The following is a 21,783-nucleotide window of genomic DNA, read 5'->3' as shown; positions in this document are numbered from 1 at the left end:
CATATGTGAAGAGAATTTGAGACAGAGAGACATTCTAGAACTCATTGAAATGACTAAGAAACAGATAATGCCTATTCTACCTATCTATAAGTCAAGTCCATTCTTAATGTACAGACTGAGAAGTTCTGAATAATTATTTCTGAATCTTCAGGGATTGTTATTCTAGTTTGAAGTTTATTTACTTCATTGCAATTTGAATAAGGCTTCTAAAGTTTATTAGTTGGGTCTTCAACTTACAAAATGACACAACTATTAGGTGTTCATTAGAGTCAATGTAATAACATTTTATTGAGCACCTAGGTACAGTAGGTCATTAAAGCCAAGAGAGACATAAGCTGCCTTTCTCTAGATGTTGCATATGCAGAGCCATGAAATGGGTACAGATAAATGGGAACAGATAAATCAGAGTTCAAATCTTGGCACTGAAACTTACTAATTATGAAATTATTTAACCTTTCATACCTCAACTGTTCTCTCCATAAAATGGAAATAATGAGTCTAATATACCAAATATTCTATTTTTTGAGTAACTTAAAAGACAATATAAGAATCACTGTATTGTTAACCTGAAACCAATGTAAGATTGTGTGTCAAATATGCTGAGAGAGAGAGAAAGAGAGAGACAGTGTAAGAAAGTGCATGACATATAATCACCTCTCAAGAAATACAAATTTCCTTTTTTTCCATAATATACTGTACCTTGTGATAAGTTTCATAACATTAACATAAGTGCAAAGTGTCACAAGCCTATGGGAGGAGATTAATTCTGACTGAGAGATATTCAATTGTCAGTATGTATCATTATGTCCAATGGGGACCCTTATATATGATGCTTTTTAAAAATATCACTTAACTTTATTTCCTAGAGTCCATTAATCTCTCAGTTTCAAATATGGATAGAGGTTGGTTTTAGAAAAATGCCTTCAAAGAAGAAAGTTTCTAATTGAGACTCTGCACCAAGTCAGAGAATCTGAATGTTTGCCCTTGAGATGGAGTTTTTCACTCTTGATTCTCTTTACCATTTTCTCAACCAGACAGCCAGCTGGTTGGGATCCTTGGGCATTATTCCTAAGCATTACTATGTATCCCCCACAATCAAAACCTATGCAACTTTGAAGGCTACCCGTGTTTCAAAGGAAATCTCTCTCTCTCTCTCTCTCTCTCTCTCTCTTCTCACACACACACGCACACACACACACACACACACACACACAGTTTTTAGTAAAGTTTTTGTGGGGTGGCTTTGTTTCATTCGGGAGGAGTGACCATTAACTCACATTCCTGGGCTTGCAGTTTATGTTTTCTATTTAGAAGAAAACATAGATCACGCCATATTTCCTCACTCATTCCTTCTTGTGTTTGTTTTCTTTTTGTTGTTATTATTGCTTGATTTTTTTTCTCTCTTCTGTTTTTCCTGTTACTTTTCAGTTAAATTCACTCTCACTGAATACTTAAGTGTTCACTGTATGCTCTTAAGTGCTCAGACATAACCAGATACTTTCCACATTCTCTGGTGTTTCAGATGAGTGAATGAATGGCTGGTTGATGCACATTGGAATCTATACATCCAAGAAGAGGTTTCCATAAAGTGCACATGGATTCTCAGAGTCAAAACCACATTGCCAGAAAATACCCACCCTCACTTTGTCATGTGCACAGATGTTTATTTGTTCCTTATAAAAAAACAAGGTAAGTGACTGAGTGAATATTTAGGTTCCCAGCAAATGCAAACATTCACTGGCCTACCCTGCATGAAGAGAGATCCAAGCATATGCAATGGACAGGCTTATACCATTTTGAAAAGTTTTGTTGGGCAGACCCCAATTGACACCTAAAATTGTGTGCATTGAAGAATATATCTGTGTCTGAAGTAGGGTGACTTTACTCCTGTCTCTAGCTTCATTGCTTATCCAGCACGTAACCTGTGCTGCCTTGTGTGTTTTGTTATTTTTATGACTATAAAACTTGCTTTCTGCACACAAGACCTTGTGCCAAATAATAGAAACCACAAGTTTCTATGTTTTCCATTTTATATAGTCTGTGATTAGTTTTTGGTTTACAAACAGATATGCATTACAGATTTAAAAATCCACCCTTGGGGCGCCTGGGTGGCGCAGTCGGTTAAGCATCCGACTTCAGCCAGGTCACGATCTCGCGGTCCGTGAGTTCGAGCCCCGCGTCAGGCTCTGGGCTGATGGCTCAGAGCCTGGAGCCTGTTTCTGATTCTGTGTCTCCCTCTCTCTCTGCCCCTCCCCCGTTCATGCTCTCTCTCTGTCCCAAAAATAAATAAACGTTGAAAAAAAAAATTAAAAAAAAAAAATCCACCCTTGCTACTTTTTATATTGCTTGCAACTACCTGACTCTCATCCAATAAGACCCTTAATATGGTCATCTTACCCCACACAACAGAAGAAGGAACAAAGAACATAATTACAGAATGCTGTACATTTGCTTATCATATGTTGGTCTTCTCTCTGTGTCCAACCTTACCCCATACAAAGACAGCTCTGATAAAGTAGGATTTTCTTGACATTCTTGACCAGTAGTATTCTGCTCTGTAATTATTAGAATAATTATTTTCAAACCTCATGGTTATAATGAGGACTGAAGGAGGAGGTTTTTTTGTGAGCTATAGATAGCAATGTTGGATTGCTGTCATTTTATTTTCCCACCTATTTTTATCAAACTTGTGTCTTTTTTTCTTTCAAAGGCTAAGATCCTTAAGATTTACCCAATTCACTTATGAATCCCTATAACCACTGTTATAGGCTTTGTGGTCTAACAGATAAAATGTAGAAACTCTCAGGGAAGATAGCAGAGTAGGTGGAACCTAGGCTCACCTTGTCCCACAGATACAACTAGATAATACTCACATCAGTGTAAATAACTCAGAAAACTACCTGAAGATTGACAGAATAAACTCCACAGCTAAATGTATAGAAGAGGCCACATCAAAATCAGTCCAGGGATTCACAAAATGAAAGGATATATTTCTGACACCATATACCTAAAATGTGGGGAGGAGAGGAGTAAAGAATGGGTTCAAACTTAAGTGATCATCAACTGAAGACATACTGCTATATGCAGAAGATGTTATGTGCAAAATGAATGATAATCCCATATCAAAAACCAGTAATAACTATTAAAAAAATAAAGAAAAAGGAATCAAAGTATATCACTAAAAAAAGACAACTTATCGTGAGAGAAGAGAGTAAAAGAAGAAAGGAACAGAAAAAAAACATAAAATAAATTAAAAATGACAGTAAATACATACCCATCAATAATTACTTCAAATATAAATGGACTAAATGCTCCAATCAAAACACATAGAGTGACAGAATGGATAAAAAAATCAAGACGTATCTATGTGCTGCCTACAAGAGACTCATTTCAGACCTAAAGACACATACAGATTGAAAGTGAAGGGATGGAGAAGAATTTATCATGCAAACGGATGTGAAAAGAAAGCCAGAGTAGCACATTTATATGGAACAGAATAGACCTTACAACAAAGACTGTAACAATAGACAAAAAAGGACACTATCTAATTATTCAGGTGACAAGCCAATAAGAAGATATAACAATTGGAAATATTTATGCACCCAACATGAAAACACCCAAACACTTACATCAATTAATAACAAATGCAAAGGAAATAATCAATAGTAATACAATAATAGCAGGGGACTTTAACACCCCACTTACATCAATGGACAGATCATCCAAAGAGAAAATCAACAAGGAAACAGTGGCTTTGAATGATAGATACATTGAGCCAGATGGATCTAACAAATATATTTAGAACAGTCAATCCTAAAACAGCAGAGTACATTTTTTTCAAGTGCACATGGAATATTCTCCAGAATAGATCACATATTAGGCCATAAGACAAGACTCAACATATTCAGAAAGATTGAAGTGATTTCATGCATATTTTCTGACCATAATGCTATGAAACTAGAAATCAACCACAAGAAAAACTCTGGAAAGAGCACAAATACATGGAGGTTAAACAACATGCCAATAAATAATGAATGGGTCAACCAAGAAATCAAAGAGGAAATAAAAAATACATGGAAACAAATGAAAATGAAAACATAATGGCCCCAAATCTTTGGGATGTAACAAAAGCATTCATAGAGCAATAAGGCCTACCTCAAGAAGAAAAATCTCATATAAACAACCTAACTTTATATCTAAAGGAACTAGAAGAAGAAGAACAAACAAAACCCAAAACCAGCATAAGGAAGGAAATAATAAAGATTAGAGCAGAAATAAATGAAATAGAAACTAACAAAAAAAACAAAGCAAAAACAATAGAACAGGTCAATGGAACCGAGAATCTAGTATACATAAGTGGCATTAATTACCTCAAAAGTTGCCTTGTACAATTACATTCTCTTCTGTTGTATTTCATAATTACTCTACCTTCCAGAAAGATTCTAAGTGTGTACAGCACCATGTATGATGAGTCAATAAACCAAGAAGGCATATCCCTTTCTTACACATACTCCACAACCACCATAAATGCAGTGCTTATACTTGAGAAATATTTGAATGCTTAATCAAACCCAAGCATGCTGAAAAGACACACTGACATAGACTATATACAGGAAAAACAAAAAAATATAAATATATATTGAATATTTTCATATTAGGAAAATATGTAACGTATATTGAATATAGCTATAATACACACACACACACACACACACACACACACAATTTTAAACTTTTAATTTAAGCCAAGATCTCAGTGGAAGTAAACCATGAATTATCTACAATTCAGTACATTGGGAAGAGGCCATAAGGCTGAGATGAGTGTCCTTTGGGTCAGATGAAAAGGACAAGGGAAACTCAGCTGATGACTGTCCATCTTTCCTATGGGCCATATCTGAAAGCCCTCACTTAATATGTTTCATCATAAAAAGTCCATAGACTGGGGAGAATGTAAGATGAATGGAAGCCTCCCTATGAACATCTAAGATTGCTTCTCCCTGCAAAAATGAGAAATCCTGAACTTAGGCAAAAAGGAAAGGACTTGGAGAGAGTATTGTCCTTCTTCCTTAGATCACCCTTCCAAAGGGCAAGTGTGCACATTTCAGTTTTGCTATCCATTTCCTTTGACTTCTGAATCTCTGTCATGGTGGATTTATGAGACTTTAAATATTTACCATTATAATACATGCCATAAAGATGCATTATTATTTTTTAACCAACATTAAAGTTTAAAAACTGAATAAAAGCTTTGCTCCACTATCGACCAGATTCTCTCTCAGAACAAAGAAATGGAAGAACAAATCATACAGCAAGATTTAGAGTCCATGGGGGACACATTTGACACTGTTTCTTTTGAGGGTATCTGTATGCTTCGCTGCACAGAAAGTTCGGAAAAGAAAGTGCTGCTGTAGGTTTTATAGTTAATTGGGTTTAGGACATTTAAGTTTCCAAACTGGGAAAATGACAAACTAAATCAGATTGCTAGTTAGTTGTCTTTGGATACGATCCAGTTTGTACAGTATTGGCCTATTCGGGGACTTTAAAAATTAGAATTGATTGTCAACATTTAAAATCTGTCATTGTTACATAAGTATTTGGATTTGTAGTTTCATCTTAAAAATTCAAGAGATCTCTAATCCTGTGCAACAGGTTGGTGAGTTGAGAAGAGGCTGCTTCCTTTAGCTCTCCTACGTTCTATGTTTATCATAGTGCCTCTGTTGTCTCATGGGAGCTGAGATTTGCATGTCAATGGTCATTTAACATAGAAGAAGGTGGTTGGGTTCTTTTCCCAGGATTCTATTCAAAGAAAAAAACAGAACAAAAAAGAACTGAATGACCATATGTTTCAAGAAAAGTTGGAGACAGCATATGTCTTTGTGGAGATATAGAACATTCTTCCATTTGTCTAGGCAGATAATCATGTAATATAATTTAAGTCATCATTATAAAATAAATCTGGCCTGCTTTACTCATTTATTGAATGGCAATAGGGACCAGGTATTTGATTCATGGATTTATTGGACATCTGCTGTTATTCTACAGTATGTTCTAGGCGTGCTTTACCATTTTGACAGACGTAACAAAATAATTTCCCTGTGGGTTTATGGAAATGAATAGTGGAAGAAGAGATAATGGTGTTCTATAAAGAAAAGGACACAAAACTAGAAATAGGAACCATATGCTAGAACTCAAGATCCCCTAGGTCGCAGCCCAAGACTATTTCTGCTATTTCTACTGTTTCTACTGTTTCTGGATACATTAATTAATAGCAAAGGCATTACTGAGTTCTGCATGTCTCCAAACCTCCTTTCACTTAAGAAAAAAAAAGTACAAATTCTTAAACTTCACAGGAACTTCTTTTTCATTCTCTCAATGGCTTTACATTTTGCAATGATGGTGTATATTTTTTCTCTCTTCTCCATAATCCCTTCTCAGATCCCTTTGGAACAGCCTTCTCTCTTCTGAGCTCTTAGAGTATTTAGTTTTTACTGTCACTTAAACTAGAATTGAACATTTTCTTAGCTTAACAATAGGATAGGCTTGTTTCCCAAGACATGTAGTAAATTGTGTTTGGTGCAAAACTGCCTACTGAATTTTTACCATTAATGATTCATGATGCTTTCCATTCTACTTGCAAATGTTGAGTTTTATACATCCCAGGGAAATCCAGAGTTTCTCCATTTTTCCAACCTGGAGAAGTTACTTGATCAGAACCCACAAGGGCTAGCGGTTCATGAATTTCATTAAAGAGCAGAGAAGAGTACATTTTAGGAAAGCAATATTTCAAGGAGCTCAAGGAAGACCCTCCAGAAAACATGTACCCCCACTCAAACACAGAGCAGAGCTAAGGCTCAGAAAGAGGCTCCCTTAAGAGAAGAAAACACTGAAAAGTTTAGTGCTACTGGAACCAATTCTCAACTTCTTACTGTGTGTTTTAAAGTGAAGTAATGCTGTATGAAACTAGGTAGAAGAATTTTTGCTACAAGAAGACTTGTCTAAAGAAATCCTGACCCATAGACTCACTAGATGATCTGACTGCAATTTTCCACAAATCTCTCAAAACCTAACACTAGGAAATGCATTAATGAATGCAAAATAGCCAGATTCATATCTGAATCTGCTAAAAGTCTGCCTGCATTTGGAAGAAGTCTGCAAGGTCAAATGAAACCCCAAATGTTGGGGTTTCTAAATAACAGAAAACACACATTATCTTTTCTAGGAGAGGGAAATTAGTACAAGACCTGTGATTTCATTTACAATTTAAGGGGACAATTTTTGTTTCTTAAAATGAATATATTACCTAAGTTAAGTGAATGATATATTTCAAAGGCTATGTGGAACAAAAAGAATGACTCCAATTATATGCAATGTATTTGGTAAATAAAAACCCATTAGTCCATAATAATAATAAAAGGAAAAAATCAATCATTTAGTACTACTGGAGGTGACTATTATGCCAATTCCACACTCTGAAAATGGGCAATGAAGAATGTAGAATAATTCTTTCAACAATCATATAAAGGAAACAAGATAATAATAAAATTGTTAGATAAAAAGCTGACGGGGAATGGAATATTTGTGCAGTTTTTAAGTATCACCCCAGAGATGTATTTGATTAATGCGACTGCACCACAAATTACCACAAACTTAGTGGCTTTAAATGACACACAATATACACCATAGGGTCTCACAAGGCTGCAGTCAAGGTGACAGCTGGGCTGGGTTCCTTTGGAAGCCACCTGTAGTTCACTCCCAGGTGACCTTCTCAAAGACCTCTCACAACCAGGCAGCTTATTTCTTCAGAGACAGCAAAGGACTGCGGGGAGAGGGAGCCGGGGAGTTGTTGTTCAATGGGTATAGTTTCAGCTTTGAAAGATGAAAAGATTCTAAAGACCTGTCATACAACAATGTGGATACAGTTAACACTACTGAATTGGACCCATCAAAATGTTTAAGATGGTGAATTTATATCATGTTTTTTTAGCCTAATTTTTTTTTTTTTTTTTTAGCATTTCTTTATTTTTGAGACAGAGAGAGACAGAGCGTGGGCAGGAGAGGGGCAGAAAGAGAGGGGGATATAGAATCTGAAGCAGGCTCCAGGCTCTGAGCTGTCAGCACAGAGCCCAATGCGGGGTTCCAACTCACGAACTGCTAGATCATGACCTGGGCCGAAGTCGGACGCTTAACCGACTGAGCCACCCAGGCGCCCCTAGCCTAATTTTTTAAACCCATAAAAAGGAAAACATAAAACAACTTTTGATTTTTGAGGATTAATATTGTAGAAGTAAGTTAACACCTACCTTTATTAGATGACCTGGCATTGTTAGCTCTTACCAGTCTGTGTCACAATCAATGGCTCAGATCCTAAAATACTCTCAATGGTGTTGACTCCGTAGGGAGGGTTTTCAGTTTTGGTTTTGGTTTCGGCTTTTTTGGCTCCTATATTTTAAGTAGTTAGAAGCACTAAGAGATAGATAGTTTCTAGGGAGAGAGCTTTCCGGGCCTCCAAATGTCCAAGAATAGGTGAGGAGGTTTTAAACTGGTGCTTCTTGACATTTCATATGCATAAGAATCACCTGGAGTCTTGTTAAGGTACAGACTGCTGTGCAGTTAAGTTTGCAGTGGGATCCGAGGTTCTGCAATTCTAACACTCTCCCAGGTGATCTTGATGCTGCTGTTTTGAGTCGTGAGAGCTTAAAGAGATTTAAATAATTAGCAAAGGTTGAACTATGCAGCATTTACCAATTTCATGTAGTCATTAAAATCACCTGGTACTTTGTTAATACCAATGTCTAGGCCCCTACCCTGGAGAATATGCCTTAGTTGCTCTTCAGTGGAAGTCTGGTATTTGTGGTTTTAACCTCATGATTTTTACGATCAGTCAGTTTGGCGAAATGCTAAATGATCTTTAAAATTTCTTTCAACGTTTTTATTTATTTTTGAGAGACGGAGAGAGACAGAGCATGAGTGGGGGAGGGGCAGAGACTGAGAGGAAGACACTGAATCTGAAGCAGGCTCTAGGTCTCATCTGTCAGCACAGAGCCCGACTTGGGGCTTGAACCCACAAACCACAAGATCATGACCTGACCCAAAGTCAGACGCTTAACCGACTAAGCCACCAAGACTCCCCTAAATAATCTTTAAAACAGTTTTTGGTATTGACTTCCCACAATTCTGCTTCTCGATATTTCTCCTAAGGGCTAGCTATAGACGAGGTTTTCGACAGATGCCTATGTCCACTATTGGCCTGGTATGTTGTTTCATCCCAGGGACATTAGAACACCTATTACATGGAATCACCTTTTACTGCTCATAACCAAGAGTAAGCACTCTACATGTGAACCTGCTTTCATCACTTGGCTAGATGATTTCGTTAAGTGATAGACTTTCATTTTTATAACAACTCTGTGAGATTTTCATTATTTCTCTCATTGTGTGGATTAGAAGACAGAAGTCTATAGAAGTCAAGCGACTTGCTAAAGGTCGTACAGACGGACAAAGTTGGGGGGTATGGATATGACTCTTAACTCAGTCCTGAGCCTGGTCCCTCAGACAACAGATGCCCCATCACCTGTTCCACCTCCCCCTCTGTGTGCCTGGGAGGCACAGGGCCTGCAGGCTCTTCGCGTCTTCTGCTCTTCTCTACTTGATGTCTCCATTTACTTCGGCTTTCTGCCTCGTGGTAGGACTTCACTCTCTGACTTTTGCATCTGCTCTCCTCAGGCCCTCCAGCAGGGGACCTCAACCCAGATTCACTCTTCCAGTATCTTCCTCTGGTCTTCTTGAACATGCACACTCATCTCAGTCTGGAGGAAAAGTCAGTTGTGATATAATGAGGCTCCTGACATTAGGCTCTTCAGAACAGCAATCAAATACACTTCCTGAATTATTCTTCAGTCAGAACCAGCTGCTCTGTGCAAAGCCACGTGGTGGGATTGGTAGGGTGGGGAAATCTGTACTCATAGGCGATTAATAGAAACTTGCTGATTCTTTTCTGTTCCTTGGTTATCATTAGTACAAATTGCATGGAAGTCCTTTTGCCTAACAAATATGCATTGAGCACCAGCCCAGAATTGTTCAGGGTACTTGGAGGATGCAGGGCTGAGCACAAGTGGCCATGAATTGTGTTCTGATGGAGCTTCTGGGTCAATGAAGAAGATAATTTTAATTAAATAATCATAACAATCCATGTGTGATTACAAATAGAGATCAGTGCTGTGAAGGGAAAAAACACAAATATTAGAATAAAGTCTCAAATGTGTGGTAGAAATCAGCAAAGATCTGGTCAGGTTAATCTCATTTTTCCTTTTATTTTCTTTAGTGGAGTTGTGATGTTTATAGTTGTAAAAAGAGCTCACATTTATTGAGTTCTTATTATGGACAAGTGGTTTCTTGTAAGTGCTTGATATGCTTTATCATATTGTATCTGCCCAGAAACTACATTAGCCCTATAAAACAGCTATTCTCAATCCCCTTGAGTTTCTTCCTTTGAGAGTTTGGGACAGAGTGCTTAACAAACCTTAAGCATCATACAGCTAAGGAGAAATGGGTGCAGAATTGAACACAAGTCTATCTGACTCCACTGCTCAAGCTTTTAACAATTGTTGATTGCTCACTGCCTCAGGGAAATACAGTAGACATTGTGTACTGAGAGCCAGTTGTCATAACTGGGCCCAGGATGGAGAGACAGTGGCAAGAACAATGTAAGAACAATTAGGTAGACTGGTAATTGGTTGAACAAATAGACCCAAAGGAGATATTTTGATGGATGACAAACAGGAGGAGGGTTCATAATAGCATCTGCCTGAGGCTCTGTCCTTGGCCCTGTCTGAAACAGTTTGTCAGTGGACCTAGGTAAATGCATGAAAGGGAAGGGTTCATCCCATGTGTGGACAAAAACTGCTGAGAAGAGGAGCAAATATGTTGGATGACAAAATTAGTATTCACAAAACTCCCACTGAGGTCTGCTTCTCTTAATTTGAAATTTAAAGCAAATGAAAGTGAAGACTTGCCCTTTGAGTCCAGGGCATCAACAGTATAGCTATTGACCTGGGGACATGGAACTCCACATTTTGACATAAAAATTTTCGTGGGTGGGATATTTCATGTGGCAATAGCATGAGGTGACAGGTAAAACACTTAATGAGATCTGTGTTTCACTCTGGGATTATAAAATCTGGGTAAAAAATATAAAACAAAGGAAAGAAGAGACAGCATTTGCTTTATCTGAGTAGACCATTTATGGAAAGAAGCATTCCACATAGTCTGGCACCTTATAGTGAGGTTATATAGAGAGCAATTAAGTCATCTGGAGGAAAGAAGCAGGATTGTAAAACGTTGGAAATATTTCATGTGAAGAGCAGTCAAAATGTAAATAAACAGCTAAAACTAGGTTGTGGAGGTGCCCAGGTGGCTCAGTTGGTTAAGCATCTTACTCTTGGTTTAGGCTCAGGTCATGATCTCACGGTCTGTGGGTTTGAGCCCCGTGTCGGGCTCCATGCTGACAGCAGGGAGCCTGCTTGGGATTGTCTCTCTCCCTCTTCCTCTGCTTCCCTGCTCCTCCCAAAATAAATAAATAAACATTAAAAAAACCTAGGTTGTTGACTGTAGGGCAGATGAAACTCAGGACAGCTGACAAGCTGTCACTAGCACTTGGACTCTCCTGCAGAGGTAGCATGACATCATGTTGGGGGTTCCCATGGGGAGTGTCGATGAGGCCACTGAGCACAGGAAGATGAAACTATGGGAGAATAATTCTTAGTCTCTACTTTACAGATGAGAAAACAGAGGTCTAGAGAGCTTCAGTAACTTTAGCTCAAGTTAAGGGTTTGCCAAATAAATCAGGAGATAGGGAGGGCAGAGTGGGTGAAAGATTTTAGGACAACCTTCAAAAAGCAAATCAGAATTCATTACAAATAGGTACTCATTGACAAAAATAGTTATAGGTAAAAAATGTATTGCTGGTATTTTACTCTGTTACATGCTTTCCATACTTGGTCTCATTTCATATCCCTAGCAATCCTTTCTCCATTTTAAAGATGATAAAACTGGGGCGGCTGGGTGGCGCAGTCGGTTAAGCGTCCGACTTCAGCCAGGTCATGATCTCGCGGTCCGTGAGTTCAAGCCCCGCGTCAGGCTCTGGGCTGATGGCTCAGAGCCTGGAGCCTGTTTCTGATTCTGTGTCTCCCTCTCTCTCTGCCCCTCCCCCGTTCATGCTCTGTCTTTCTCTGTCCCAAAAATAAATAAACGTTGGAAAAAAAATTTTTTAAAGATGATAAAACTGAGGGTAGGTGACACTAAGTAATTGTGTGTGCATGGCTGAGACCCAGCCATATCTGAGTTAGACTCCAGAGCCCATGCTAATAGACAACACCTTGATGATTCTAATAGTGTAGAACAGGAGTAAATCAGGAGTTTGGGGCAGAAGGAGAAGAGAGATTGGGGCCAAGAAAAGAGAGGTCTTTGCTCAAGGGGAGGAACTGGCAGCCTCTAGTAAGAACTGGACTGAAGACACAAGTAGCCTGGATGGGAGAGTGATAATGTGGGGAATCACAAGTCCCTAGAATAATTAGGAGTGTGGCAGTTTCTGGAAAGCAATGGCTGTAACCAACTGCAGCTAATATTAGCCTTCCCTGTGGTGGGATCGTTAGCCACAGCCTGTCAAATATCCTTAGACAAATGCCTTCTGGACAACCTCATATCCATGCCCTTTCAGGGCAATATCACTCTGCTTGAGTGGTGTTTTCACCTTCATCTGCCGAGACAGGTTGTCTACACTCAGTCTTTAATGTAAAGAAAAAAAAAATTGTTAAGGACTAACAGAACACATACAAAGTGCTTCTGACAACAGGGCTATCATACCAATATGTAATTTGTATTGGTGTAATGTCTCCCTGCCCAAGCTTTACATAGTTTCTCTCTTGTAGACTTCACACATTTAGCTCGATAGACATTATCTTTCTCCCTAGCTGATGGGGAAAGAAAAATCACCATGCGTTCTAATGTTGGACTTTGTTCTAGAGCAACTGAGGCTGATAGGATATGATCTGAGTCCTCAACATCAAAGACCAAGTCTAGACTAGACTAGACTCGACTCTGCTCCTCAAAACTTATATTCCACACCTTAACCTCCAGCTTGCTGCCTCTGCTTCTTAAACTAGAGGAATCATTTTGTTTTCCAAGTTCTTCATCCAGAAGGTAATAAGGCCGCTTCTGGAATGGGGTAGGGGCTGTGGTGGAACAAATGCCCCAAGCCTACCCTGCTGGGTTCTGGCAGCAGAGGTCTCTCCCGAGCACCAACTGCCGCATGAGCTCATTTCTTGCTCCCTGGCATCTTGCTGTGCACTGCTTTATTAAGAGGAATTTACTCTTCAATTTCCTGTAGTGATTTCAAATTCCCAAGGTTACTGCAGCGCCTTGCTTTATAGCAACAATTACACACCACTCCCTAAGGTCGTAAAGGATTTGGAAATACATCCTCAGAGGAGCCTTTGGATGTCAGATGCCACCAGCTTGCAACAACATTAACTCTGTCATTAGAATCTTGGGTGTGAGATGCTTGGAGGTGGGAGAAGAGAAGGAGCCCAAAGAGAACAAGGAGAGGGTTCTTTAAATATCCTGGCCTCGTCTCAACACTCAGGGAGTGCTGTAAGAAGGGGGGATCACAGCGATGGTAAGGAGCATTGGTTTTCTCTTGCAGAGAGCAGTTTCATGTCTGCAGGGGGTGGGGTTTCTCTTCTCCAGCCTCTGATCACAGAGCCACATAACTCTCTTCACAGAGTAGTTATTTTAAATGTGTACCATTTTCAAAGAAACTTACTGCTGAGGCTCTTTTAATCCTCAGAGCCAGTTGGCGGGGGGCCTGCACAGAGCTTATTTTATGGCATCCTAACAATGCATACAGGGCAGCATCTCAAGGAATCACACTCTCCAAATGTGAGTTGAGGATAATGCTACAGACCATCAAATGCAGGTCCTACATTTCATAAAGAGGAAAACTGATACTCAGAGTAATTCAGCTCACATGGTGTCACTCTGCAAGTAAACTGGAGATATTTTTCTTATACTTTTATTGCTCATAAATCCCACATTCATCACAGAAATAAGAGCAATGCATTGACTGCCTCACAGGTTCCTTTTTCTTAAAACTGATACATCCATTAATTCAGTTCGGTTTGCTAACAACCCAAATTTGGGAGATTTACGAATAAAATAAATCAGGAGGGAGCAGCCTCTGGTACTTGAGTTAATTTAATTTGTTTAAGAGGAAAACAAGATGTGTAATCCCCATTTATGACAATAGTTGGGGAAAGGCCAAGACTTTGTTGAAGGGTATAGTGGCAGCATCAGCAGGAAACCTGAGATGAGAAAGTCACACCGTGAAATTATAACCTCCCACTGGCCTTTCCCAGGCAAGAGAGAAAGAGGGAACCCCCAGATGACATGACTCAAAATTCCCACATCTGTCTCATTTGTTATGACCAGTCCCTTGCCTCACTTTGATGATGAAATAGTGGTTTGTAGAAATATCTATTCGTAGGTGAATAAGTTTGTATTGCACACGACTACTTTGTAAACAAAGAATATAATACTTGGTTTCTCCCTCGAGCTCTGTTGGTAATAGGGAACAAAGGAGGCTCGGGAATAAGTTGAGGTGTATAGATAGGTGACTTTGGTTTAAAAAATAGTCCCTGCTGGAATTCAGATTAGGAAACTTGGAATCTGCATCCTGGTCAGAAACTTTGCCAAAAAATTCACACATTTATTTATCCAACAAGCAGCTTTAGAGTAAGTACTCTTTGCATGGTGTATATATGTCGCAGTCTTTACGTTCGGATGGGAAATGCAGAGACCCAAATTTGCCAATGGTCATGAAAATGCACATGGGACACAGTCACAGCACAGCAGCATACTAAGAAATCAAAGAAGAAAAGTTTAGGGGAAGATATGAAAAAATGAACATCTGCTGAGCCCCTGCTCTGACCAAGGCATTGAACTGGATGTTCTATTAACATCACAATATTTTCATTCTGAAAGGAATTTAAACTCTGCATGCCCTTTGATGCAGAAAAGTTTAATCACATGAAGTAACGTTCCCATGGTCTCATCTCTATAAGGTGGGTCTGGGGTGGGAATCCAAGCTTGTCTGATTCCGAAGCCCAATATTTTCCATTTTTCTGCATGAAGTGCTCACCGGTACAAGATTTATATATACGTGAGGCCTAATACATTCCCCAGAATGTTAAAGTTACTTTCATAAAGTCCATCAGAGCAGAGTTTAGTCTGTAAGAGACCAGTTAAACTGAGCTCCGCATCAAGTATGTAGTCACAGATTTTATAGGGCAGTGTAACATAGTGCTTACCAGCCTGGGCTCTGAAATCCATCCTTGTGATTTTGAGGCCTGCTTTATTTAACCCCTTGGCAGTTGTGTGCTGTAAGCATGCCATTTCATCACTCTGAGTCTCCATTGCCCTGTTGTATTAGTCAGAGTCCCGCTCGGAAAAAGACTGGGGGATTTAATGGGAGTTTAATAACGGTATTGTTTTACAAAGGTGTGGGCAGGTTCCTGGAAACCACCAGCAAAGACTCAGTATCTTCAGCAAGTAACAGTACCAGGAGCTGCTACCTCCCCAAGGCTGCAGAGGCTAATGGAGTGAGAATGTTGGAACCCACAGGACGAGGGAGGGCTGCATGGAGAGGGCTGCCTGGCAGAAGATGCAACCTTCTGTCGAGACATGCTTCCATCCAAAGGCTAGACAGGAAGTACCCCAACCTCACTCTCACCCTTTCCTCCAGTAATTCCCTGCTCCCCGTCGGCGGAACCGAAATGGAAGCCAGAGAAAAAGAATAGCATTCACACTGGATGCCCTCCAAAATCTTGCGGCAGGACACGGAATAATGGGAAAATGCAAAAACAAGCACACATCCGTCAAATGGGGGTGGTAGTCGTAGAACCCACTCTGAGAGTCGTCGCAAGGATTACATGAATTAAAGTATATTAAGTACTGAGATTGATGCCAGTCGTGTGATAAGCTCCTGTATAAATCCAGAGCTGAAGTAGACTGAGAATGAGCTACTCCAACATCTTTATTTGACCAATGAGCACACAGAGGTCCAGAGAGAAGTGATTCGTCTCAAGTTACATAAATAACTTGCCCCAAGTTGTATATAAAGACTAAAATTTGTCCTTCCATCTAGTTGCTAGAGATCTATATCTGTAACTTGCCTGCCTTAAAGGAAGGCACAGTCCCAATTTCAAGTCCAAAAAGGTGAACAAAATGGGTTCTATTACCTGCAGAACTTACATCTCTCTGAGACTTCCAGCATGTTCCCTCTAATGGTCTGCATTCTACAAAGTGGACTGTGATTTCTTGAAATAATTTGTGCACTGGCTGACTTGCATTTTTCTCTCTCATGGGTTTTTCTGTGTAAAAATAAGAATCTGACATGGTAAATCTTAAAGGACCAATAAGCAAAGTGCAGGGACTCCTCATTTCAAACCGAGCAGTTTAAAGAACAGATCTCTTCTGGTCCACAATGACCATCCTGGAGCAAGAAGCAGAGCCAGGATGTTTTTAAAATCAGCCTCCCCTTTCCAGGAAAGATAAATGCTATGCAGGAGCAGCTCTAGCCAAGGGTACCTCATGATAACTGCAGCCAAATAGGTGATGACCAACCATCCCAGTTTGCCTGGGATTATCCGGTTTTATCACAGAAAGTCCCTCATCCTGCAAAAACCCCCACCCATGCATCCCACCCCATCCTGCCCAGTCCAGGGCAAACCAGGATGCTTGGTCACCCTAGATGATTTACAGAGTTCAGACCAGACAAGTGCCCTGTCCCTAGGTTCTTGCCTGGTGCTTAATTGCATCATTTTGGAATTTAAACAGTTGCATTTCTAAGCAATACTCTGCATTTACCCCTGGGAATTCTAATAAGCATATGCTAATAAATCAAAGAGTGGTCACAAAGATAGAAACAAAAATTAAGAGGCAGCTTAAAAACAAAACAGAGAGCAGATGCTATGACTACTTTTAATTATAAAGCACTAAATTCCTTCACAAGACTGTTCAAAGCACCAATCTATCTGGTGAGCAAAGACTGAGGTAGCAGTCACCAGAAAAGTAGATGGGAAATACAGAAGATTTCAGACCCACTACTGACTGGGGCCAGTGACATCAAGGACTGGATATAATCGCTTAAGGTAACCTCTGTGGTATCTCATAAAGAACTTAGGCTGCTAAAGTGTATATTAACTCCTGGTGAATACATGAATAAGGAATAAAGGAAAAAGAAAAGTGCATCCAATGGTACATTTTGCGAAGGGTCTTTGGAGTCATTATTTCTAGATGTTTCTGAACTTAAATTTAAGTCAGTCTCCTTGGCCAGTCTGCTTGCATCTGCAGCATCAGGACGCATCACGTCCGCAACGAGGAGCGTTGTACATCCAACGTAAGCTCGGTGAGGCTCCAGTTTGTACTTATGACGGGGGAAAAACTCCAAAACAATCTATGATGACCTAAGCCTTTCCCCTTTCCTGAATTAGGTAGTATTATTCTTAGCCTTTATTTTTTGAATTTCACCATCTGAAGGTGAACTCTGTTGTGCCAGATCAACTGTTGAGATCTTTGTGGTAGAAAATCAGGTGGGAACTAGGAGGGGTGGTTTTTGGAGAGTGATTCAGTATAAGAGTGAAATGGGGAGTTTTTAGAGACGTGAAAGAAAGTATGATTCACCTTCATAATATTCTAGAAATATGAATTAGAAAACTGAATTAATTCATGATTAATATTGTTGTATGAAATATGTTCTCCTAAACATGGCACATTATGGGATAGAAGAATGTGGGTCATGATCTGTAAGTTTAAGATAATATTCTATGCGGTACTATTTTATACTACTGATAGAGTATGGAAAATAGGCTACTCTGGTATTTCCACATCAATGCAAGCGGTTACTTTACATCTGCAAACATAACCTGCCCTCACATAGTCTCACATCTACATAACAGCATACTATTCTGTTATATATTCTGTTCACGAGCTAGCACCTAAAATTTTATATGCAATTATTGCATTTCTAAGCAAGGTTACAGTATCAGCTAGTCTGAATCATAAAACAGTCTCATTCATTTAAAGTAAATAATGACAATTTTGTTTAGTAGGAAGTACATAGAATCAAAAATCAAAAAGTCTGTGTGGCACTCCCAGTGGGGCCACTAATTTGCTGTGTGAATTTGAGAACCTTCATTCACTGCTTAGGCCATAGCGAGTGAGAATTACAATACATAGAGTCTACTCACAGATTTGGGGGATGAGACTGGACCCAAATACATCCATTGACAAAAACTCAAAATCCTACATAAATGAGAAGCTACTATTATATGCACTGCATGAATGGAGACTTGCTAAACAATCAGAAAAATATCAAGCGTACCTACTATTAAACGGGCTCTACTTTTTGTCTTCTCATGATAGTACAGAAAGGATAAGGTAAAACAGCCCGACAAACTGTAACAGGGCACTTTGGTTCAACGGTAGTGTTTCTATTTTGGATTTGACCATCAACGTGTTACACATTTTTAATTTGCATTTAAATTTCCTTGAGACCATTTCTCGTGGCCCAATGATTTAGAGACCATTTCCCATGGCCTCTGTCAGCTCCTCTATACACACTGCTCCAACTTTACTGGCCCCAGAATACATTTACTAGAGCAACCACTGCATGCAGTCTCGAGCCAGGCATGCCTTGGGCTCCTTATTTTTTTGTACCTTTAGCCTCAGTGTTAGCCGGCACATGGGAACCCTGGCAGAAAACCCCTGCTTGTATGAGGACCCAGCAGTAGCTTCTGCATTAAATCCATGATTGCAGGATTTGTTGCTACCATGACAAGACAAAGGAGTCGCCAGGAGGAAGCTTAGGTGGTCCATGGGTGCACGTTCTGGGATTAGACATTAGCTTCTTGAGCCTCAGTTTTCTCACCTATAACAGGAGGTAACTTTCTTGTATGGCTGTTTTGAGGACACCACAAAATGACTCATGTTTGGCATTTAGTACAAAGTGGGATACATAGTAAAGCACCTGGTACGTATATTTTATCTATTATTATTTCCTTATCATTTAGATTAAGTCGGTTTCCACAGTTCTACAGCTCTGAGAGAACCGGATCCCTTTCCTCCATGACCCTGATAACGGCTCACAGTTATACCTTGGTTATTTGATTACTTGCTTAAAAACGTGCTCATCACCTTCTGGGCCCAGCATCCTCATTTGCATTTGCTCGGTTTTATAACTCCTGCTACCAGCACACTGGCGCATGGGATGCATTCAATGCATACCTATTAAATAAATACATGAGATCCATAGAATTTAAACTAATGACCACTGAGGAGCAGAAAAGAAAATCAGCAAAAGCCATTATTAATCATCTACAAGGCCTACGTTTCCTATCCCAACATCCCCACCAACCCCACCATGTGACTCTGCACAGTATGGCCGATTCTGACTAAAGAATAGTTCAGGGAATATATTTTATCTGGTCCAAAGAGCCTGTCCTCGGGAACCTCAGGCATCAGGATGTGCTTTTCCTCCAGACCAAGATGGATGTGGATGTTCCTAAAGATCACAGAGAGATACTGAAGTGAGCAAGTCTGACCTGACACTGATCACAATGTCTGCTCTTCCCTTGATAGCTTAATGTCTTTGTGTATCTTGGTTTCATGTCTCCTGACCAGGACTTTACTTTTGCTTCTGCTCCGCCAAATCTTCTAGCACCGAGCATCAACCCTGATCCTCACCAGGGTGCTGTACAGGTATACACATGGATACCAGTGGGATTGTAAGTCTAGTGTCTGAGTGACCAGGATTCAGACAGAGATGGGAATCCACTACTGACCCCACAACTTCTTCCATCTGTGTGACCTTGAGCAAGTCACTTGAATTCAACTACCAAAACCAAAACAGGAAGAAATAGAAAATTTGAACAGACTCATAACCAGTACAGGAATTGAATCAGTAATTAACAATGTCCCAACAAACAAGAGTCCAGGGCTGGATGGATTTCCAGGGGAATTCTAGCAAACATTTAAAGAAGAGTCAATGCCTATTCTTTTGAAACTGTTCCGAAATATAGAAATGGAAGGAAAACTTCCAAACTCATTCTACGAGGCTGGTGTTACCTTGATTCCACAACCAGACAAAGACCCCACTAAAAACGAGAACTACAGACCAATTTCACTGATGAACATGGATGCAAAAAATCTCAACAAGATACTAGTCAACCAGATCCAACAATACATTAAAAGAATTATTCACCAGGATCAAGTGGGATTTATTCCTGGATGCAGGGCTGGTTCAATATCCACAAATCAACCAATGTGATACATCACATTAATAAAAGAAAGGATAAGAATCATATGATCCTCTCCATAGATGCTGGTTTCTGATCCACATGATGAGGGAAATAATATAAACCTCACAGAGTTGTTATGCAAATAAAATTTTTAGTTCACAAAATTGCTTAACCACTAAATGATCATAGCGGGTTCATGTATTGAGTGCTGATTTTTGATTATTAATAATATGTAGGAATCTTACTGTCACTGAGATTTAAAAAAAAGACAAAAGAATAAGGCAAAAATTAAAAACAATATTTTCAGGAAAAAATATAATCAATCGTTAGTTCTATGGGAAAAAAATAAACAGAGAAATAGTATCATGGAAAGCTTATGAAGATCATCTAGTTAGTGTTTCCCAAATTTACCTGATCATAAATAGTTCCTTGTTAAACACACAGCTTCTAGACTTCCACCCAAAATCAACTAAGTCACAGTGTCTAAAGGAAAATGATAGAAAGTTAGATTAAACAGGATATCAGGGGGTTCTTACAACCAAAAACAATTGGGAAACCCAGCTTTACTGAGTTCAACCTTTCCTAACTCTTTGAGAACCCTTACATGTGTTCCACAGACCAGCAGTATCAATACTACCTGGGGACTTGATCGAAAAAATATCGAGCCCCATCTCAGACCTACTGAATCAGAATCTTCATTTGAAGAAGATCCTCAGGTGATTCTCAGGGTCATTAATAGTTGAGAAGCATTGGTCTAGGGTATCACACCAACTCTGGGACACCTTCAGTGACAGAAAACACCCTATCTCTCAGGAAAGCCTTTTCCACCGTTTGGAACCTCTGGCTGTTTGAAATATAAGAGCCACTCCCTTCTCTAAAAGTTTGCTTGCAGACAACACATTAGGACTTAAGTCAAAGGTTTTAACACACACTGGGTGGCAGCTGACATTTCCAGGATACCTAATGACAGTTGGCTATTTTTCCCCTTCTTGTGTTGTTTCCTGTTATATTTAATGAGCAGGGCAAGATATTCCTGTATCATTTAATTATAAGTTAAATGTATATTTCTTATCTCGACATTATGACTTTACACCGATTTTAAAAGCTACATGATAAACACATCAGTTTTATTTTGCATAATTAAAAAAACGACTAAGAAATTCTTCAAGAGCTGCCTGGTGGCTCAATCAGTTAAGCGACTGACTCTTGGTTCCGGCTCAGGTCATGATCTCACGATTCATGAATTCAAGCCCCACATCAGGCTCAGTGCTGACAGCATGGAGCCTGCTTAGGATCCTCTCTCTTCCTCTCTGCCCCTCATCCACTCACTCTCTCTCAAAATAAATAAACTTAAAAAAAAAGAAATTGTTCAAAAATACAGGTAAGTTGAAGAGTAGGACAGAGTAGGAAACACTTCTATACTTGTACTCAC

General features: G+C 39.5%; 1 protein-coding gene across 1 annotated transcript in view; it reads right to left on the bottom strand.

Moving 5' to 3' along the window:
• Window positions 1-8,897: 8,897 nt before the first annotated feature.
• Window positions 8,898-21,783, bottom strand: part of LOC147576146 (uncharacterized) — a 28,895-nt gene continuing 16,009 nt past the window's right edge. The window contains exon 3 of the mRNA XM_086681312.1: window positions 8,898-10,215. Coding sequence (XP_086537438.1) covers window positions 10,210-10,215 — 6 coding nt within the window. The 3' untranslated portion in view covers window positions 8,898-10,209. The remainder of the gene's footprint in view (window positions 10,216-21,783) is intronic.

The sequence above is a fragment of the Puma concolor genome, chromosome D2, assembly GCF_028749965.1.
Source record: "Puma concolor isolate L17-30 chromosome D2, mPumCon1.1.hap2, whole genome shotgun sequence".
NCBI classification, from domain to species: domain Eukaryota; kingdom Metazoa; phylum Chordata; class Mammalia; order Carnivora; family Felidae; genus Puma; species Puma concolor.
The sequence above is the reverse complement of the archived record's forward strand: the minus strand, read 5'-3'. Positions and strand labels throughout refer to the sequence as shown.